At 38.4% G+C, this 17,892-nt stretch overlaps 1 protein-coding gene across 4 annotated transcripts in view; it reads right to left on the reverse strand.

Annotated features, from left to right (window-relative positions):
• LOC113065539 (calsyntenin-1-like) overlaps positions 1 to 16,736 on the reverse strand; it is a 35,341-nt gene extending 18,605 nt beyond the window's left edge. For all 4 annotated transcript variants that reach the window (XM_026236867.1, XM_026236865.1, XM_026236866.1 and 1 more), the window contains exons 1-2: positions 16,445 to 16,736; positions 3,127 to 3,249 (exon numbers count right to left, since the gene is read on the reverse strand). In XM_026236867.1, the coding sequence (XP_026092652.1) occupies positions 3,127 to 3,249; positions 16,445 to 16,526 (205 nt within the window). In that variant the 5' untranslated portion in view covers positions 16,527 to 16,736. The remainder of the gene's footprint in view (positions 1 to 3,126; positions 3,250 to 16,444) is intronic.
• Positions 16,737 to 17,892: the final 1,156 nt, after the last annotated feature.

Genomic DNA, 17,892 nt, shown 5'->3' on the forward strand with positions numbered 1-17,892 from the left:
AAAAACAACAACAACAAAAACTTCTGCTCGGCTGATTGCTAAAGGGTCCGGTTTGACCCTATCGGTGGCCTCTGCTGGTGGACCTGTCCACCCTGTTTTTACCCTCACAATTAGAGATGGATTTTCCATTAGGATCTGCTGTTCAGAGCAAGTCATGCGGTGGAAGCTTTGTGCCTCATCAGTGCATTCTGGAGCTTTAATGACTGTATATCCCCACACTTCCCCTAAAACCCAGACTGGCGCTTCAGCCTGCGTGCCGAGTGCCAACTCCAATAACCCTCCATTTCCCATCAGGCAAAACACAATGAATATTGATTCATTCCCTCAGACTGCCATATTGCACAGAGGAATCAATGAAGATGTAACAATAGCAGTGAAGAGAGAGAGAAAAAAAAAAAGACTAGCGGAGCGACTTAATTGTTTATTTGATTTGCTGCTTCGTTACTGCCTAAGCATTTAAGTTTCAGAGGCCTAAAAAGTTAAAGGACTCGCTCACAATGAGGAAATATTGAAATTGACACAGGCTGGAACTGATAGGAATGTAAGAGCCCTCTATAGAGTACATAATGTCTGCAGTGGAAATTGATGCTTGGATCTGGTTTATAATAGACCAGCAGAACATCAATAATGATGCTGCATGTCTGCCCCTAATGCGACGCTGTACCCTTTGAAAATAGAAACTTAGAAAATAGAAAAAAGAAAATGGTTAATAAAACTTATAGTATTTAAATAATTCAAATGATTTTTTTTTTTTGCAACAACAATACAATAAGTAAATTTCTGCCATTAATGAAAACATCAGCAATTCTCAGGTTAGCTTTAGCAACATGGTCTGGTATAAATGAATGTAAATGGCACATAAGTTCTCTGATCAGAGTAAAGTGAGTTAGTCAGCGTGGCAGTGGAGATGCTAAGAATGCGGCAGTCACCCACACAGCCATGTGATGCCTCAAAGTCAATTTAAGAAAGCTTGTTAATATAATCAGTGTACCAAATGTCTGCACTCTCACTGCTGGCTCACACAAACAACGCTTACTGAAATGATTGCTTATGAACTATCGGAGGAATTATATATTTATGAGGCACTGCGGCTTGAGGGGAAGATTATCAGTGAAAAATTACCTAAGTGCTTTGATATTTATTCAAATAACTCAAGGTAAACCACATTAGTGCTTGTGGACCCATCTTCCTCCCCAAATGTTTGCCACTCATTTGATAGCAGTGTCCCATATAAAGGGTGCACCAGGAGAATAACAAGGACTGGAACTAAAACCGTAAGAAAGGAGGGAGTGCGATGACAATGGACCACTGCATAAAGAGATTTAAAACAAGGTCAAAGTAAATCTCTAAGTGATTAAAAATGGCCAGAGCCAATGCTAGGGCTGCACATTCCCTCTCACAGGAAACAAGCAGAGTAAGAAACAATTTCACTGATCTTGATATCAGAAGAGCTCTGACTGGCAAATGAAGGGGCAAATTAATAAAATGAAAAGTTTCTAGACTGCATCTTCATCTGTACTAATGAAATATGCTTAAAAATGCCTCAATTGGATCTTCAAACGTATTATATCTAATATGTGGAAAAAAGATAAGAGAAAAGCACACCACCAACATCCATCATAGCTCGCACCAGGATTTTGTAGGGATCAGTGGAACCCAGCGTTTTAGAAATTCAGTTTTGTGCTACATTTACTGCTTAATGTCTAGGGACACAAACAGATATAAACTCAAGAAACTTAAAGCAGTACATGGAGAAAAAAACAGCCCCGTTAACCTAGAGCATTAGAAACTGTAAGAATATCTACAAACCTAATTACCAACAAGAGCTGACTTCACCAATCACATCAGTACATTATAACAGCAAGCTGAAGATATTAGGTCTTTTATTCAAAACAAAGTTATGGTTTGTTATAGGGCTATGTTATGCTGTAATGCATTTTACAAAGGATAATTGACAAAATGGAAGTAGGAAATCATACCATCAATACATTATCACACTAAAGAATCAAGTCCAGTCCAGACCAAGAGAAAAATCATTCAAACAAAATTCACAAAGTACTTTAATTATGTTTCCTAGGGAGTTACATATTCAAAATGATAAGTTACCTTTTGAAAACTTCTGTTGACTTTTCTATGAAAACATGAATAACATAATTTCATCATTTCATTGAATAACATCAACGCACCCTCATTTGACAGCTTTAATAACTGGAGACAAATTGGGTGCATATAGTCCACGGTCTATACTCACTGCAACACACTTCTTATGATAAAAATGGAAATTCTGTCATTAGTCCATTTCCAAAGTTGTATGATGATATCTGTGTAAATGGTGCAAGATTCTCCTGCTCGGTCGTTTCCGTGTATTGTAAGTGAATGGGGAACTGAGGGTGTCAGAGTCCATTATGACAAATAAATTTAATAAATAAATAAAAAAAGTTAAAAGCATCAAATAACATTGATGCCAACAATGTCGGCTCACATAACAAACAAGAACCAATGGAGTTTCAAATGAATCATGTCAAAAAATCTACTTTCAATTGTAACAATTATGTTGTGGTTTTTTTTTTCAGTATTAATTTATTAAAAAAAAAAATCAGTATTTTTTTTTTTCAAAATTTATTTCAGTAAATTTCAGTATTTTTTTTATTTATTTGTTTATTGTTTTTATTAGGCTTCTAAAATGAAGAAAGTTGCCTTTGCAGCATGCTAAATAAAATAACTTTTTTTCAGTTAAAGTTTATTTCAAATAATGGATTTTTTTTATGGTTTTAGTTTTAGTTAACGATAACTCTGTCGCAAAGGGAACATTTTCAATAAATAATGGCTGAAATTTTTCTGATTATCCCACAAAGCAATAGTTTGGCTTAAAAAGTCTTGGAATATAATGCTCAAACCATATGAACTGCTTTTATCACACTTTTTTGTTATTTGGGAGCTTGACAGCCCCAGTTCCCATTTACATTAATTTCACAGAAAAGCACACTTAGAAAAGAAAATCCTTTTATGGACGAAATAATGACAGAACTTTCACTTTTACGTGACCTATCTCTTCATGGTCTGGAAAGCATGAGGAAGCAAAATGGCTGACAGCCTCATATGAGACCAGAAGATGGAGGATCTTACCTGCATAGCGCAGCGGGGCATCTTTATCCAAGGCTATCAGCGGAGGGTCCAGGAGAACTTTGTCATCATTTTCCGTTACGATACCATGATACGTGTTCTCAATCCATGGCTTGTGCTTATTTACTGTTGGCAGAAAAAAAAACAACAACAGGAAAATAGAAATTAATTTTATTGCTGAATAAAACCAAGCCTAGACAACAACCAATTATTTTGGTTTCTGTGAGGATGCACTATGCTTCAGCACAACTGTACGCCAGATAAAGGCCAGAGCACAAAATCACACACTGAAATAACGCAGAAGTAGTGCGTTAGCAGTTTGCTCGGGCTGAGAGCAGACAGAAGCTCAGCGACTCATTAGTGTTGACTGAAGGCTCTGAGCTCTGAAAGCAGAGAGGACAGATACAGTGTACTTTAGCTTCAGACTGCAGAATCACTGCAGTAACTGCACTGTCCGGACGCAGAGGTTGATGTGAAGGGCAGATTGCTCTCTTCAACGGCTAATCAGTGCCTCTACCCAAAATGTGAGCACATCAGCAGTTGCTGGGTGAAAGGGGACACTCCTGCAGAGCTGATCTCATTGTGTGCGGACCTGACAGCGACGCAGCGGCAGGAAGCAGGAGGCCGTAGGGAAACAAAATGAGCTCAGACTGATGTCGTCAACAGCAGGGTCCATCCACAAGACTGAATCAGCTGTTGACATACAAGCTAAAAACATAGCTCTTCAGCAAGCACTTAGCTGATCCTTAACCATAATTATAAACACTAGTTTCTGTGCATATTGCTTATTTATCATGGTCTTTGCAGTCCCAAAGTACAGATTTATTACATTAAGGGATTGAGGAAAAAGATGAGAAACATTTTTTTCATAAAGGATCTAACAATATTAGCAGTACCAAAGTACAGTATTAGTGTAAATGTATACATTACATAATAAAAAAGAGGGGGTCTAATGCCATTTCATGCATTCTGACTTATTTACACTATTAAAGAGTTGGTTTCATAAACAAAACATGAGGGTGTATGATATGGGTATATAATACGAGGGTATTTCTGTACCAAATATAAGCTTCGGAAAATTTTTCTTTTCAAGTGTGGCCCTGTATGATGTCATAAAGGGCGGAATTCCTTGTATGGGACTTCTCCAGGAAGAGCACGTGTACACACCAACCCGAGCGAGAGCAAGAGAACACCTTCAGCGTGCTTCATTCGTGTTACGGACGTCGTCGACAGAGCTGCACAGGACTTGCTCGAGAAGGACTTGTCATTATGTTTTTGTTTTATGTTTTCATTATGTGAACCTTGTTCAGCTTCCCAAAGAGCCCAGCGTTAAGGGATCAGTGGATGCAGTTTGTTTCTCCAGTTGTGCAAGTGTGTCTGTTTGTTCCCGGCATTTCGGTGATGAATGTTTTATAAACAAATTAAATAAAGTTTAGGTCAACAATGTTTTAGTTCCTGTTTTATTTAAGTCGATGCCACAGCTTGCAGACAATCGATATGTTAGATGTCCATCTGCCAAAACATTGAAAACAATTAAATCATTAAAAACATACATTTTCCACTAGATGTTTTAGTCTTCATACCATCACGATGCCGACTCAACATTGTGATGTCTGTCAGCCAACGTCTATCAGGCAAACCCTACTGCTAAGTGAATAAATCTAACATCTGTAATCATACGAAAGTACACTTTGACTGAAAAATATCTTCACTCAAGCTAAACATAATAAACTAAATCTAAGATTATTGTGCTTTACAATCCATCATCATCCACTTTGCTACCAGCTCCCATCCCTTTTACTGTTCAGAATTGCTGTCTGAAAATATCTGCGCCGTGTGCAGCAGCTGGAGTGTATGCGCATGATTTATTGGCTTCAGCGTGGTTCCTGTGCACCGATGTCTTACGACTCGCCCCGCAGGCAGAAGCCTGATCAGTGACACTAATTGAAGGATATAACCTCCACAGCAATAACACCATAATGCTCACCTCCATTCATATTACACGCCAGATCCAATTTCACACCTTCTAAAAAAACTGCATGCTTGACAGAACTGCCGCTTCATTTTCATGTTTCTCTACCCTGTTAATTTTCAGCTGCAATACATTTGTGATTTAAAACGGTGCATGGTTCAGGAACCGACAATTGTACATGTCTATCAATGCTACACAAACACAGCATTAGAATCATGCTTTGTATCCATACAACAAGAGCTGAGAAGTCCAAGACTTGGTATTGTCTGTGAAATTTGTGATCTGGCTCATAAATCGTCTTAGTAAAGAGGGTTCATGTGACCTGCTGCTGCTGCTGGTTGTCTGTGGACAGATTGTCAGACCAGACTAGCCTGATAATCTGCTTTAAAATCCCAGGTTTATAAAACCTTAAGAGCCGAGGTAATTCACATGCTGAAAGGGGCATGTTGGGGCATATAACGCTACTAATAATGAGAACAAGACCAGAACATAACATAGCCTAGATTGTATACCTCACTTAAATCAGATTTCTTAAAGATGAACACTTGAGGGGGAAATTAAAATCTATTTTGAATCAAGGATAAGTATCAATTTAACTAATTAGAAATGGAAGAAATAGTTTGGTTGTTGCCCATGCAAAACTAAACGCCAAGATGCTTAAAGTGTTGTAGAATGTTACTAGGGTGCTACCATGGAGATAAGGATGGTTACTAGGATACTAGGATGTTGAAGTCTCAACAGCTAATTTTACAAAATGATGTTCTTTTAAACATGATATTTATCAAAGAATACTGAAGAAAATGTATCACTGTTTCCCCCAAAAATTATAAGCTGTTTTCAACCTTGATAATAATAATGAGAAATATTTTGTGAGCACATAGAAACACACCTTATTTTATTGTGGTGCCTAGATATGGCTTGGGTTCCTAAGTAAATGAAAAGCTTATAAAAGCTACACTATTTGAAAACGCCTTAGAAAGTAAATCAAAGCCGGAACATGGGACATTTGTATTTGAGTGGTAAAACACTCGAGGTTAAGCTTGGTTTACATTGACAAAGATCTGCTTGTACTCACTAACCCTCCTGCTGAGAAAAATCTAAAAACACGTTTATCATCACATATTAACATGAAAATAAATACTAATCACTAAGAACCTGTTCACGAACAGGCAACATGGTGTGAATTATAAAGATGCTCAATGGACAACAATTTAATGAATGAGTCTTTATTTGCAAATGTTTTGGTACATCTCAATAAGGGTCCTTGAGACCTCTTGGAGAGCATTCAGCCATGGCAGTGATCCCAGCTTGAGAAAACCACTAAACACAGCAGCCAAACACCTGCTGAACACTGGCCACACTCCCACACACACTCATATAACATATGACACACATATCACTCCTTCTCTCACCAAAAACACATTTGCCAATCAAACGGCAATCATTTTCTTCTTTAAACTTCCTTGAAGCCCTTAATGAACCATTTAAGACAGCTTATGTTTGAAGAGCCCACACTGATGTCTGGTGTGCATCATTATAAACTAAACGAGCGGGTATCAAGCGGAAGGGCTTCTTACCAGGCTGGCGGAGAATTAATCTGATTACTGAAAGAGCTCTGATGTGGTTGATAGAATTTCTGAGCACCCTGCAGCTTTGGCACAAGGCAAGCGTTTGGGACGGCAGGCAGCCAGTTGGCTGTTTTTACATGCATCTTGCATAGACACACTTTAGATCCTTGAACAACAGCAACACAATGCAACTGTTGCGGAACTTGCAACAAAAGTAACAGATAGAGTTGTTTGATAAATAGGCTAAAATGAGGACAACACACCAAAAATATGATTTCATAATGACAGCAGTCGAATAGAGTGTCGCAACAAGTGGCTAAAGGTCACTAGAGATGGAAAAGCTCTCAGTTTTGTCATTCAATGTCTGAAGAGGTTGATGCAGCAGAGTGTTTTATACATGAAAGCTATGCAAATCAATGTTATGTAACTGGTGCATCAAAGCATTAAGCATTAAGAATTACATTTGAAGGCTGAAGCAGTCTGGAACAGAATAGAAAGTAATAATATAATATAATAGTGGTTAAAATTCATTTTTTGATGTTAAAGTTAATCACACATTATTATTATTACTACGTATCAACTGTTTTATAATTCCATTGGGTGACAACAGAATCCTAGCACATAAATGACCTCCTTCACCAATCTATAGAACATAGTCATTAGAGCAAGAGCAACTACTTTTAGCCGAAATTAAATCTTCTAATGCTAGCAGGCACAAATTAGTGGCTAATGATTCAGCCGAGTGAGGAAACAATGTTGGCCTAAAACTGCCTCCATCCCAGCAGCACACAAGATTAGGAGATCTTAGACATATACTTAAGAACATCAGACTAACCAGGTCCTGTGTGTGTGTGTGTTTTTTTTTTTTTTTTTTTTTTTGCATGTCTAAAGGGATAAATAAACCCTGTCTGTCATACTAAAGCATGAGGAATCTGGAACAAGCCAGCGGCTTTATATCCAAACACATTACACATTGGAGTTGGCAAGCAGAGAATTGCCTAGTCACAGTCTTTCACATGCTTTATCCAGCACAGCCATCCAGTCAGATTGCGTCACCATGACCAGATAGGAAGCTATAGGTACGTCATCTGATCGATGACAAATATTACAGCAGGGGCTCTTGTCAGACAACAATCGCCGAGCACAGATGGGGGTCTGGGTCAGGGACTATTGTGCTATGCCTGGCAAGCAATCCTGTTAGACACCATGTTAACCCACTGACACCTAATCCCATAATGAGATGCTCCTGTTTCATTCACTTACAAGGTCACAGACTCGTACAACTTTACAAAGTGCTGTGGTGTATCACATATGCTTAAGTCAAAAGTTTACTGTAAGACGGTTGTAAGTACACACAGATAAATTATGGTCAAAGTAGATTATTCTCATTTCTCACTTTTCTGGAACAAGAAAGGGAAGCCTGAATTATTGTTCACAAGAGACTTTAAAAAAAAAAAATCTTCCTTTGCAGTTGCTAAAATTTAATTATACAGATTTTGTGGAAGATTTGAGAACATCACTAGTTGGGAGGTGGCACTCCAAAGGAAACCATCAAGACTTTTTCCTGCTGTTCTTCACTCGTACTCTACAGGGCTAACAACGGTCTTCAGTTATGGCAAACAGAAGCAATGAATTAGCTGCTAGGTCAGTAAACCGTGAGAAATACTTTCTACTGCAGTCGAGCATAAAGCAATTAAGCCACATACTTTCTTTAACCTTATTTTTACCATTATTTGAAAAGGGGGTTGGGTACACGCTGGTGAATGGGCATCTTAAAATGGAGAGCGAGACTGAATTATATTTTTGGAGATCTGCATTAAACTGGCAGACCTCCAAAACAAAAGCAGAGTGTGAATGCGTGTTTGTTGCATTATGATCTGATTGATGAGGGGAGGCCAAAGGTTATGGTGTCAGCCATGCTTGTTCATCCATCTGCTGGAATCCCTCTAGATCTTTATAGACAGAACAGCCTGAACAACCGGGAAACAAAACCACATAAATAGCTAAAATAACATCCAAAATGACACTTTAGACCATTAGAAATATTTTTTATTTATTTGAAAGACCTTCACAGGGCTTCCTCTAGGTCTGGGTGATATGTATATTTTGGCCGAATTGCTATATCAAGTATCTCTGTATTTAGTTTTTCTTTTTGGATTTTTTTTTTTTTAGAATCTGGATTTATATAAAAAAAATAAAATAAAAAAAAATAACATCCTGCCCAATGTTGTCCAACAAAACAATACACATTAAAAGCTATGAAAAAAAGCACATAGGCTATATACATATGTACAAAAAGGGTTAAAATCACATTACATTCTAACCTTACAATTTAAAAGCAAAAATAATGCTTCGAATGCACAAGTTAAATTCACTAAACTAAATATGAAAATAAATAAACACAAAAGCACAGACTAATTGTGTTTGCCTGTGTTGATTACCCCATCATAGTCACTTTACAGCAGTGTTATCCAAATCTTGTCCTGGAGGGCCAATGAGCTGCAGAGTTTAGCTCCAACCTTGATCAAACTCACCTACCTGTGATTTTCTAATGATCCTGAAGTCACTGATTAAAAATACACTTACTTGTAGGTTAAAAATTCTACACATTAAATTTATTTTCCAACTACAAATATTTCAGCAAACTCTATATTTTAGTTAGAATTCTTGCGCTCCTATTTCATTGCGCTCTGTCTGTTTGGAGCACACATGTGGCGGTGCTCATTCACTGAAGTCTGTGAAGTTCAGCGGTGACTCGTAACGCACTCATCCACCCTTAACTGCAGACTTTCTAACATTTACAGATGGAGAATATACCTGTGAAATGTAAGTTATGGACTGAGGAAAACAGCAGATCTGAAACATTAAACAGCTCAAGCGGTGTCTCTGTCAGAAGCACATGTATGCATCAGAGCATCTGACAGGGCAAGCAGCTTTAAACTATTTGTGTTGAGTATATCTCAAGTTTTTTTTATAAAGCCCTTAATATAAGCTTGTCTCATGTTTAGAACAAATTTAATAATTTAATATTAAGGGATAATAGCTCCCTTTGTCTCCCACTTTATTTTTCAGATGTGCTCATATCAAACTACTGTATATCAATAAAACAGTAGGCTATTGTCTTGCACCATATTGTTTATAAAAAAATTTAAATCGATATATCGTCGATATACTGCCGGGCCCTAACTTCCTCCGGTGTCCTGTACACACACGGCATGTTTAAATGGTTTAACGAAGGGTGGCTATTTCCGGTCAGTATGGCCTAGAAACCTTTTCATGACAATGATCACAGCCAGGGTGCCATCTAACGCAGCCTTAGTCAATTATCACTACAGACGCCTCCGTTCTCACCTCGAGAGCAAGCGAGCTGTGAGTTCTCACAGAGCACACAGCTGCTTCACAATTCAAGATCTATCAGTGGTAGTAAAAGATAACTACTGATCGACACCTCAGCAGACTTGAAAATGGATTGGATTTCACACTTGATGAATTTGCAGTTACTTCGAGTCGAACCCCGCAATGTTACTAGGTCCCCGACCCGGTTTCAGTTCGGTAATCAATCCCGGGACGTGGTTGCTTTCACACAGAAGGCGACCCGGCAATGTTCCGGGAATATTGCTGGTCCGACGTGCAGTGTGAAAGGGGCTTAACTGATCTCTGCTTCATTACAGTTTGCACCTATTTTTTCGTCAAGAAGGTTGATCTTCCTTCAAAACAGCTGGTAAAAGAGTCACGCGATAACGTGCGTCATCACTTTGACACGGAATTAGATCTGGCTTTTGTTCACACAGCGCTCGTCCCGGGTTGAATCTGGCAATGTTACTAGGTCCCCGACCCGGGTTCAATGCGGGAATCAATCCCGGAATGTGGTTGCTTTCACACAGAAGGCGACCCGGCAATGTTCCGGCAATATGACGGGTTCCGACGTGCAGTGTGAAAAGGGCCAAAGAGACTTTAAAACAGTGTCCTTTTGAAGCATCATCCGAAAATGGTTGCCTTGGTTTGACATCTTTGCTGAGCAGACCCCATTCTCATGTGAATAATGACTAACAACTAATAATGCCGCGTTTCCACCGAATATACCCAGAACAATTGTACCAGGATCTTTTTTTCCTCAGGAACTATTCTCCCCCCAGACCTGTTGCTTTCTGCGTTTCCACCGCAGTCTAAAGTACTGTGTAGATTATGCGAATAGTCTGGTGACATAGGTCTGCACGCGCTTCTCAATGCAAAGTACGCAAAATTCAGACTTGCATCCTCGGTAGTTCAGACTTTGCACATTCGACTTGGGAGTGTGATGTCCGCAATGACGCAAATCACCTGAGGGGCATTTCTTTTTTAGCCAGAACTTTATTTATATCCTGGTTCCTGTGGTGGAAACACACCGGGTACCAGCCCAAAGACCCTAGTTCCTGGGTAAAGTCCAGCGGTGGAAACACGGCTTAAGGGTTGCAGCATGAATATACATCTCATGAAGGCAGAATCCTAAAACTCAACTACAGAGTTCTAGACTAAAAAAAAAAAACTAGACAATTACCTAAACCTAAAATTATACATTCATTATAGCTGACAAATTAGACAAATTATTATTTTATAACATAAATGGTATAAATCAAACAAATTACACCATTTTTTAAATAATATTATAATAAAATAATATTAAATATATTTGTATATGATTTTTTTTTAACAAATTTCCTCACAAGAATAAGACAATGTAATAACCAGTAATAATAATAACAACCAGATATATACATAATTTAGCTCAGCTATCATAATGATTCACCCAACAAACATTCAAAAGCATCGTGTGAATTTCTGAAGGGAGAATGAAGCACCTAATAACTTTTACTACTTGAAGTTAATTGGTACCTGTACTTAAACAAATTTTAAGTTGGTCTAAAGTTGACAGCCACACTTAAATGTTTGCATACAAATAAAAAAAATGGCACTACCTGTTAAAACAGGCCTCATCAGTCAGGAAATTGATTGTTCATAGAGGTATAAGTCTCATAAGGGAACTCTCTGGGCTCTACTGCCCAATATATCTCCCAGTAGGAAGGGTTCATAGCCAAACCAAAATAAGGGGTCAGTGTGTACTCAAGGAAGTATCTGTTTGTCCAGCGGAGCAGTCGCAACAGCACGACAAGGCCCAGGCGTTTTTGGGGAGGACGGGGGCAGGGCGTGTGAATGGTGCTCAATCACAGCTCAGTATGGAGCACACAAAGGCCCAGTGAGAGTGAAAGTGAGCCGTCGCTATAGAACACAGAGCTGCTTTTCATGTCTCTAGAGGCCTCTATCCACAGGTAACACCTACTCTCTGGTTACCTGTTCCCATGGAGCTGTGGGGCTGACACGATAAAGCAGAGGGTCACATTTATCAGACTAAACAAAGAGCACAAACCATGACAGACACTGAATGGATGGGCTCTCTTCAGAGCACTCAGCATGTGGACTGGGTTGACCTGAAATGTAAGCAGGTAATGATGTTATGGGTAGGGTTACTGTCCAAATAGGCTTCAATAGGGTCTACATTAAGTTATCAGTTTTAGGGCACTGAAGAATGGGCTCTATTCTTTTGTTCCGTTACTTCCTGAGTGATCAAGAAAGATTTATCTTTAAACCTGGAAAGAAAACAAAAAACAAAAACACGATCAACCTGAACAACGATACCACCCCAACCCCATCCCAAAAAAACGTTCTCATCAGATTTACATTAAACTCATAGATGACCTATTTTGAGTTTTCACCAAAAGGTGAGGACGTTGCATCTATGTTGAATAGTATCCATATGCAGCTGTGGATGCAATCATTGGTGAGCATGAGAGACTTACCGACCCCGGACCTATGAATGGTAGAGTATGTAATGTATACTTTGCACTTAATTCCACTCTAAGAAACAAATTAACATCCACAATTAACATCCACTCTAAGAAACAAATCTGAGGACAGATGATTTTGAAATGTACAGACTTTCAATCCGGTTTACAGACCGATAAATTCAAAGAACTGGTTATTCAAACAGCTAACCTTCTAATTTATTTTGTAATACGCCGTTTAGCACATCCTTACCCAGTACTTACCATAGCACAGAAAAGAAAGATCTATTACAATAAACAAACACATGTATGCAATTTGGCCTGTATACTTCAAATGCACAATGTTGTTTTAGAAAGATCAGCAATAGCAGTCAAGCAGCTACCATACGAGTCAAAGAAACAGACCTAATATTCAGTACATAATGACCTATTCTTGACAGATCACTGACTCAATTCAGCTCGCAAAGCGGTCAATGAAATTACCACTGACTGCCCAGCCGCCACGATGACTAAGGGCTGATTGTCTGAACAAATTTCTGTTACACTGGCTGCCCTAAAAGTGAAAATGCAGCAATTTCAAAAAAACAGATGAGCAATGCATTGTTATCTGTTGTGCTTATAAAGTCCTTGGAATTCAAGATACATAATTGCGTCTAACAGTGGGCGCATTGTGACGTGCTTATTGCGGCACGCGGCTCTGAGCTCTCTGCCAAGAGACCCTTTGTTTCCCAGAGTACAAATTCCATGAATAAACAGCACAACATATTACACATATTAAACGACTGCAATACACAGGGCAACAGATTTGGCAGAAAAACTAAAACAATGTTTCCATTAGAAAACATAATAAATTCATAAATGAATGCGCCAAATGCTTTCAAAACACTTCAAATAAACACTAAAAGCTTAAAAGTAATTACGTTCGAGCAGCGTGCATCAACAACATTCCCTGTGCATTCCCTGCTCCACCGTGAGGAACAATGAGTCCAATACCTCCTCCTGAGAGAAAGTCTGCTCAGCTTATTTTATCCATCCTCTATACTGTGTATATTCTCTTCCCACTGTTCCCAGAATTAATGGGCCCTACACTGAAGCAAAAAGCTCCTAATGGACGTCTAGCTATCTGCAAAACCAACACATCAAAAGTGTTTTAGTTCCTATGGGAAGATTATCCATCAAGCCATCTGTAAGTTAACACATTCTTCTGCTACAGGATTCACTTTGCTGAAACAGGCAAAACATTTGACCGGGGGCCATGAGAGTCGAACAAAGCAGCTGTTTATACAAAACCTTCTCCAATCTGAAATGTTGTGAACTAAGCTACGAAATGAATATTCATCTCATTTTTCCTTAACATGAGAAATTGTGCACGTCTAACCAGACAAATGTATCAAAGTTTGTACCAAACGAACAACCATCTGTCACTAGAAGCCAAATTATAGAAATAAATCACTGTTATAAGCTGCAGGGGAAAGTTAGCTTCTCTGATATACGTTGGTAACGGCTTCTCTGATATAATCTGATAACTAACTAACTGCTTTGTGAGCACAGCTTGAATTAAAGCATTAAATTAACCTCTCAGCATTCTCCAGAAACAGAAAATATGGCAGCCTTTCGAAGAAGCTTTATAATTAAACCGTAAAAATATCCACTAAACAAATGCAATATTACTTTAGAGATCCCTATACATCTCGTGATCATTTGAGGAGTGTAATTCAGTTTGAAGGTGGGATTTTCACTCGACTTATTACAGCAGGGAAGGGAGCAGGTGTGTTTAAACAAAGCTAGTCAAACTCATGAGAGACCCTGTCAAATGCATCAAGGATAATAAAGTTATCCAAGGCTAATAAACACTGAGTGAGATGTGGTAATAATTTGTGAATTCACAGACTCTGTAAAAGAGAGAAAATGGAGGACGTTGCTCATCTGTGAATTTTAGACAAATCACAAGTGCTACTCTAAACAGTGACACATTTTTTGGCTGTCAAGCGATCTCAGTTTTCCAGTGATGAAAAACTAGCGAAATCCACAGATCCAAAGAGTACTTTAGTATTGGAAATCACAATCCTAACAAGTCATAAATTGTTAGAGACTGCACAAATGATTTAAATTTTGTCTTCAGTCTGGTGTGTTGTATACATTAGCAGTAATGTATACAACACACCAGACTGAAGACATTTTTGGTAAAGCAAGTAAACCTATACGAATGGTTCTGTTGGAGGTGGTGTGCAACCCAAAAAATGGATTGGAGGTCTGTTCTGATAGAGTTGTGGATGAATATGCTTATTCGTTTTAAAAAAGAGAGAAGAAAATATCTCATGTGACTTGTTGTTGACATCATTTCCTCTGCATCCAATCAAACTCAATAGTATTTAAATGCAGAGTAACTAGTCCCTGGAATGGATAATACAAATTCGATATTTGACCCAGTGTCTGGTAAACCAGACTTTTGTTGTTGTTTATGAATTTGCATAACTTTTCTATTTAGCTAATGTTATTTTAATAATTGTTCCAATTGCTCTGCCTATGAAGGTCAAGGTAATACTAATGCATTCAATGTTTGATTTCAAGGACATTAACTGATGTTGGTGCATTTCTTAATGTGAAAACCACAGATCAAACTATTCAAAAAGCTTCAGAAGTCAAGATGGTCACATACAAAGTTATAAAATTAAGTCTCAACCATGAATTATGCATTCCCAGCTGCCTCACAATCACATGGCAACAACATAATGACTGACGATTATTAGCACTCCTAATAACGAAGGATATCCAAGATTTGATCTGTATGTGGGTCAAATACAAATAAGGATTTGATGTCCAAAAAAATCCTGCTCTTAAACGTGACGAGACCTTAGAAATCATGTTTCATTTTTTGTTCTATTTTCTACAAAGCCATTCACCTAATGTCTCCAAAAGTGCTGTGACCATCTAGTAGCCTTCAAAATATTTTACTTGCACCTTAAACACATTTTGAATTTCTGACCTCTCAAAAAAATAATAATTCAAAATGCCTTTTAATTTTATTTTATTTTTTTTGTATATTATAGGCTATAGAATACTTATAACTACACAACAAAAATACGTCATTGACCCATGTAAACAAACAAACAATGTAATTGTTCCTTAACTGCTAAATTTCTTTAATAACATCCACATACTAAGGTCTAACAGCAAAAGTAATTCGCACTTGTACATTTGAGAATAATGAACAAGGTAAGTGCACGGCAGGATATTTCTAAAGGCAGCGTTTCACAAGCAAATGTTTGGCACACTAGCCGTGTGTGATGTCTGCGCGTGCACCTGCAGCGATCTCCTTCAGTTATATTTAGCTGCGCGTGAGCCATTTCAAAGATGAATTTTTAAACCCATAGTATTCCACAGAGGATCTGCAATGCGGACGACACACATCATTTTATCGCTATTTATAACAAATTCAAACAACTTCGTTATCGTATAAAACGTCACACGCTGCCTTTGAGAACGGAGTAGAAATCCAGTTTGATTTCCAAGCACTGGACGCTACTGATGTATGTTACAAATAACTGCAGGCTGAAGTCTTGGCCGCGGGGTGTGGACACAGAAGACTCGTGTGTAGAAGGATTTGACACTCAAAAATAGCTGTCAAGTGAAGCGGAACCGTAAAAGAGAGTGGAAATGTCACAGCTGACAGGCCACGGCAATTATTTCATGACATTTTTTCAGTACTACGAGACAGGGAGTTAAGAGCACAGGTTGGTTTTTAATAAACTGCGATGTGCGGCGCGCACGAGACTGCTGGACGCAACATCCACACACTGAGATTAAGCGATTATTTCAGAACATCGTCTAGAAACTGCACCGATGATCCTCACGGGAACATTAATAATATATATTTTACTATCTTGGCATACCAGAAAATATAAACATTTACATATAAAAATATATTTTCATTATAAACAAAACCAGGACTTGAATCTTACCTTTGGCTGCCTCCACCGCGCATAATAGTCCTAAAAGCAGAGCTACCGCAGAAGCGGAAGGTTTCACCCCGCGGATCCGCATCCCGTCTTCGTAATAAAAACAGCAAAGGATTTAAGCACTCTTATTCTGTCTCCTCTCGCCGGGTAAAATCTGATTTAGCTCAGTGTTTCAAAAAATATCCAGAAGATGTATATCTCGGATTAGTGCGGTAGGTTTAAGATGGCTGCCGCCACCGCCGTTCAGCTCTCTTCTCTCTCAATCACCGTTCAGTCTTTCTCTCTCTCTCTCTCTCTCTCTCTCTCTCTCTCTCTCTCCCCGAGCCGCGGATGATCCAACGGGAGCGGCGACGGGCTGACGTCATGACTGCTATAGTGGGAGTGCGGGCCGCCCGCTTTGTCCTTTACATAGTCAACCTCAAAAAGAGGGTGTGGATCGAAAAGATGCGGTGTGTAAAACAGCGCGATCTCCGTGATTATTAGAGTTAGTTTGTATGAGGGTGTCAGCTTTGGTATTTCCTAACCACCTTTTGACATTTTAATATTATCATAGTGAAGTCGAACAAACTATCACCACAAAACAGCACAGAAAATAATCAAATCCATAATACTTGCTTATGTTTGTGCTGGTTGTTACCCACAAAAAATGATGTAACATCCTATTGGTTGACTTATGCAGGCATATCAAGGTTATCATAAATAATCCCAATGGCTGCACTTGAGATCATTAGGTAGTTTCTTTTAGTCTTTTACCCCAAAATCTACAATTAGGCCTACTAGTATTTTCTGACAATCATGTAAAGGCAGCATTAGGACCTGGCTTCTGTTGGTTGAAGGGATAACACACAAGGCTTTGAATAGAAAGTGAAGTTGAAGGGCCGAAAAGACTATAAAATATTATTAGTTAAAACTGAATTTGCAGGGTTTTGTTTGAAACGTTTTGTATTACAACATTTTCTTGACCTAAAGTAGTTAAATTATTTATTCAGCCCCATGCTGACTTACTGTATTAAAGAAAGCTATATATGATTTTCATCTTTAAAATTGTGTGTAGGCCTGCTGTGAATGATCCAGCTAGCCTATTTGGCTGAATAGATTTTGTTGAATGTGCCATTCAGAAGACATTACAAGAAGAATAGAGAATGATGTGAAATATCATTTTTAAAGCTCAAAGCAGCTGACAAAAGCTGCATTTCATCCAGTTTGTTAAAATCTCTGCTGCAAGTCAAGTGAAGGTTTTTCCTCTCCAGGGCTGAGATACAACATGTTTTTATTATAATTATTATTATTCATCTAATTTCTGTATGAAAATGTGAAATGTGTTCAATTTTGTTGCATTTTAAAGATGTTTTGGCAACAGCATATGATTATATGTTTTTTTAGTTGCTTTTGTTTTATTTTGAAGGACATTTTAAAAGAACATTAAATCACATCTGGGGTGGGAAAGTAAA

This window comes from Carassius auratus, chromosome 48, assembly GCF_003368295.1.
Source record: "Carassius auratus strain Wakin chromosome 48, ASM336829v1, whole genome shotgun sequence".
NCBI lineage: Eukaryota > Metazoa > Chordata > Actinopteri > Cypriniformes > Cyprinidae > Carassius > Carassius auratus.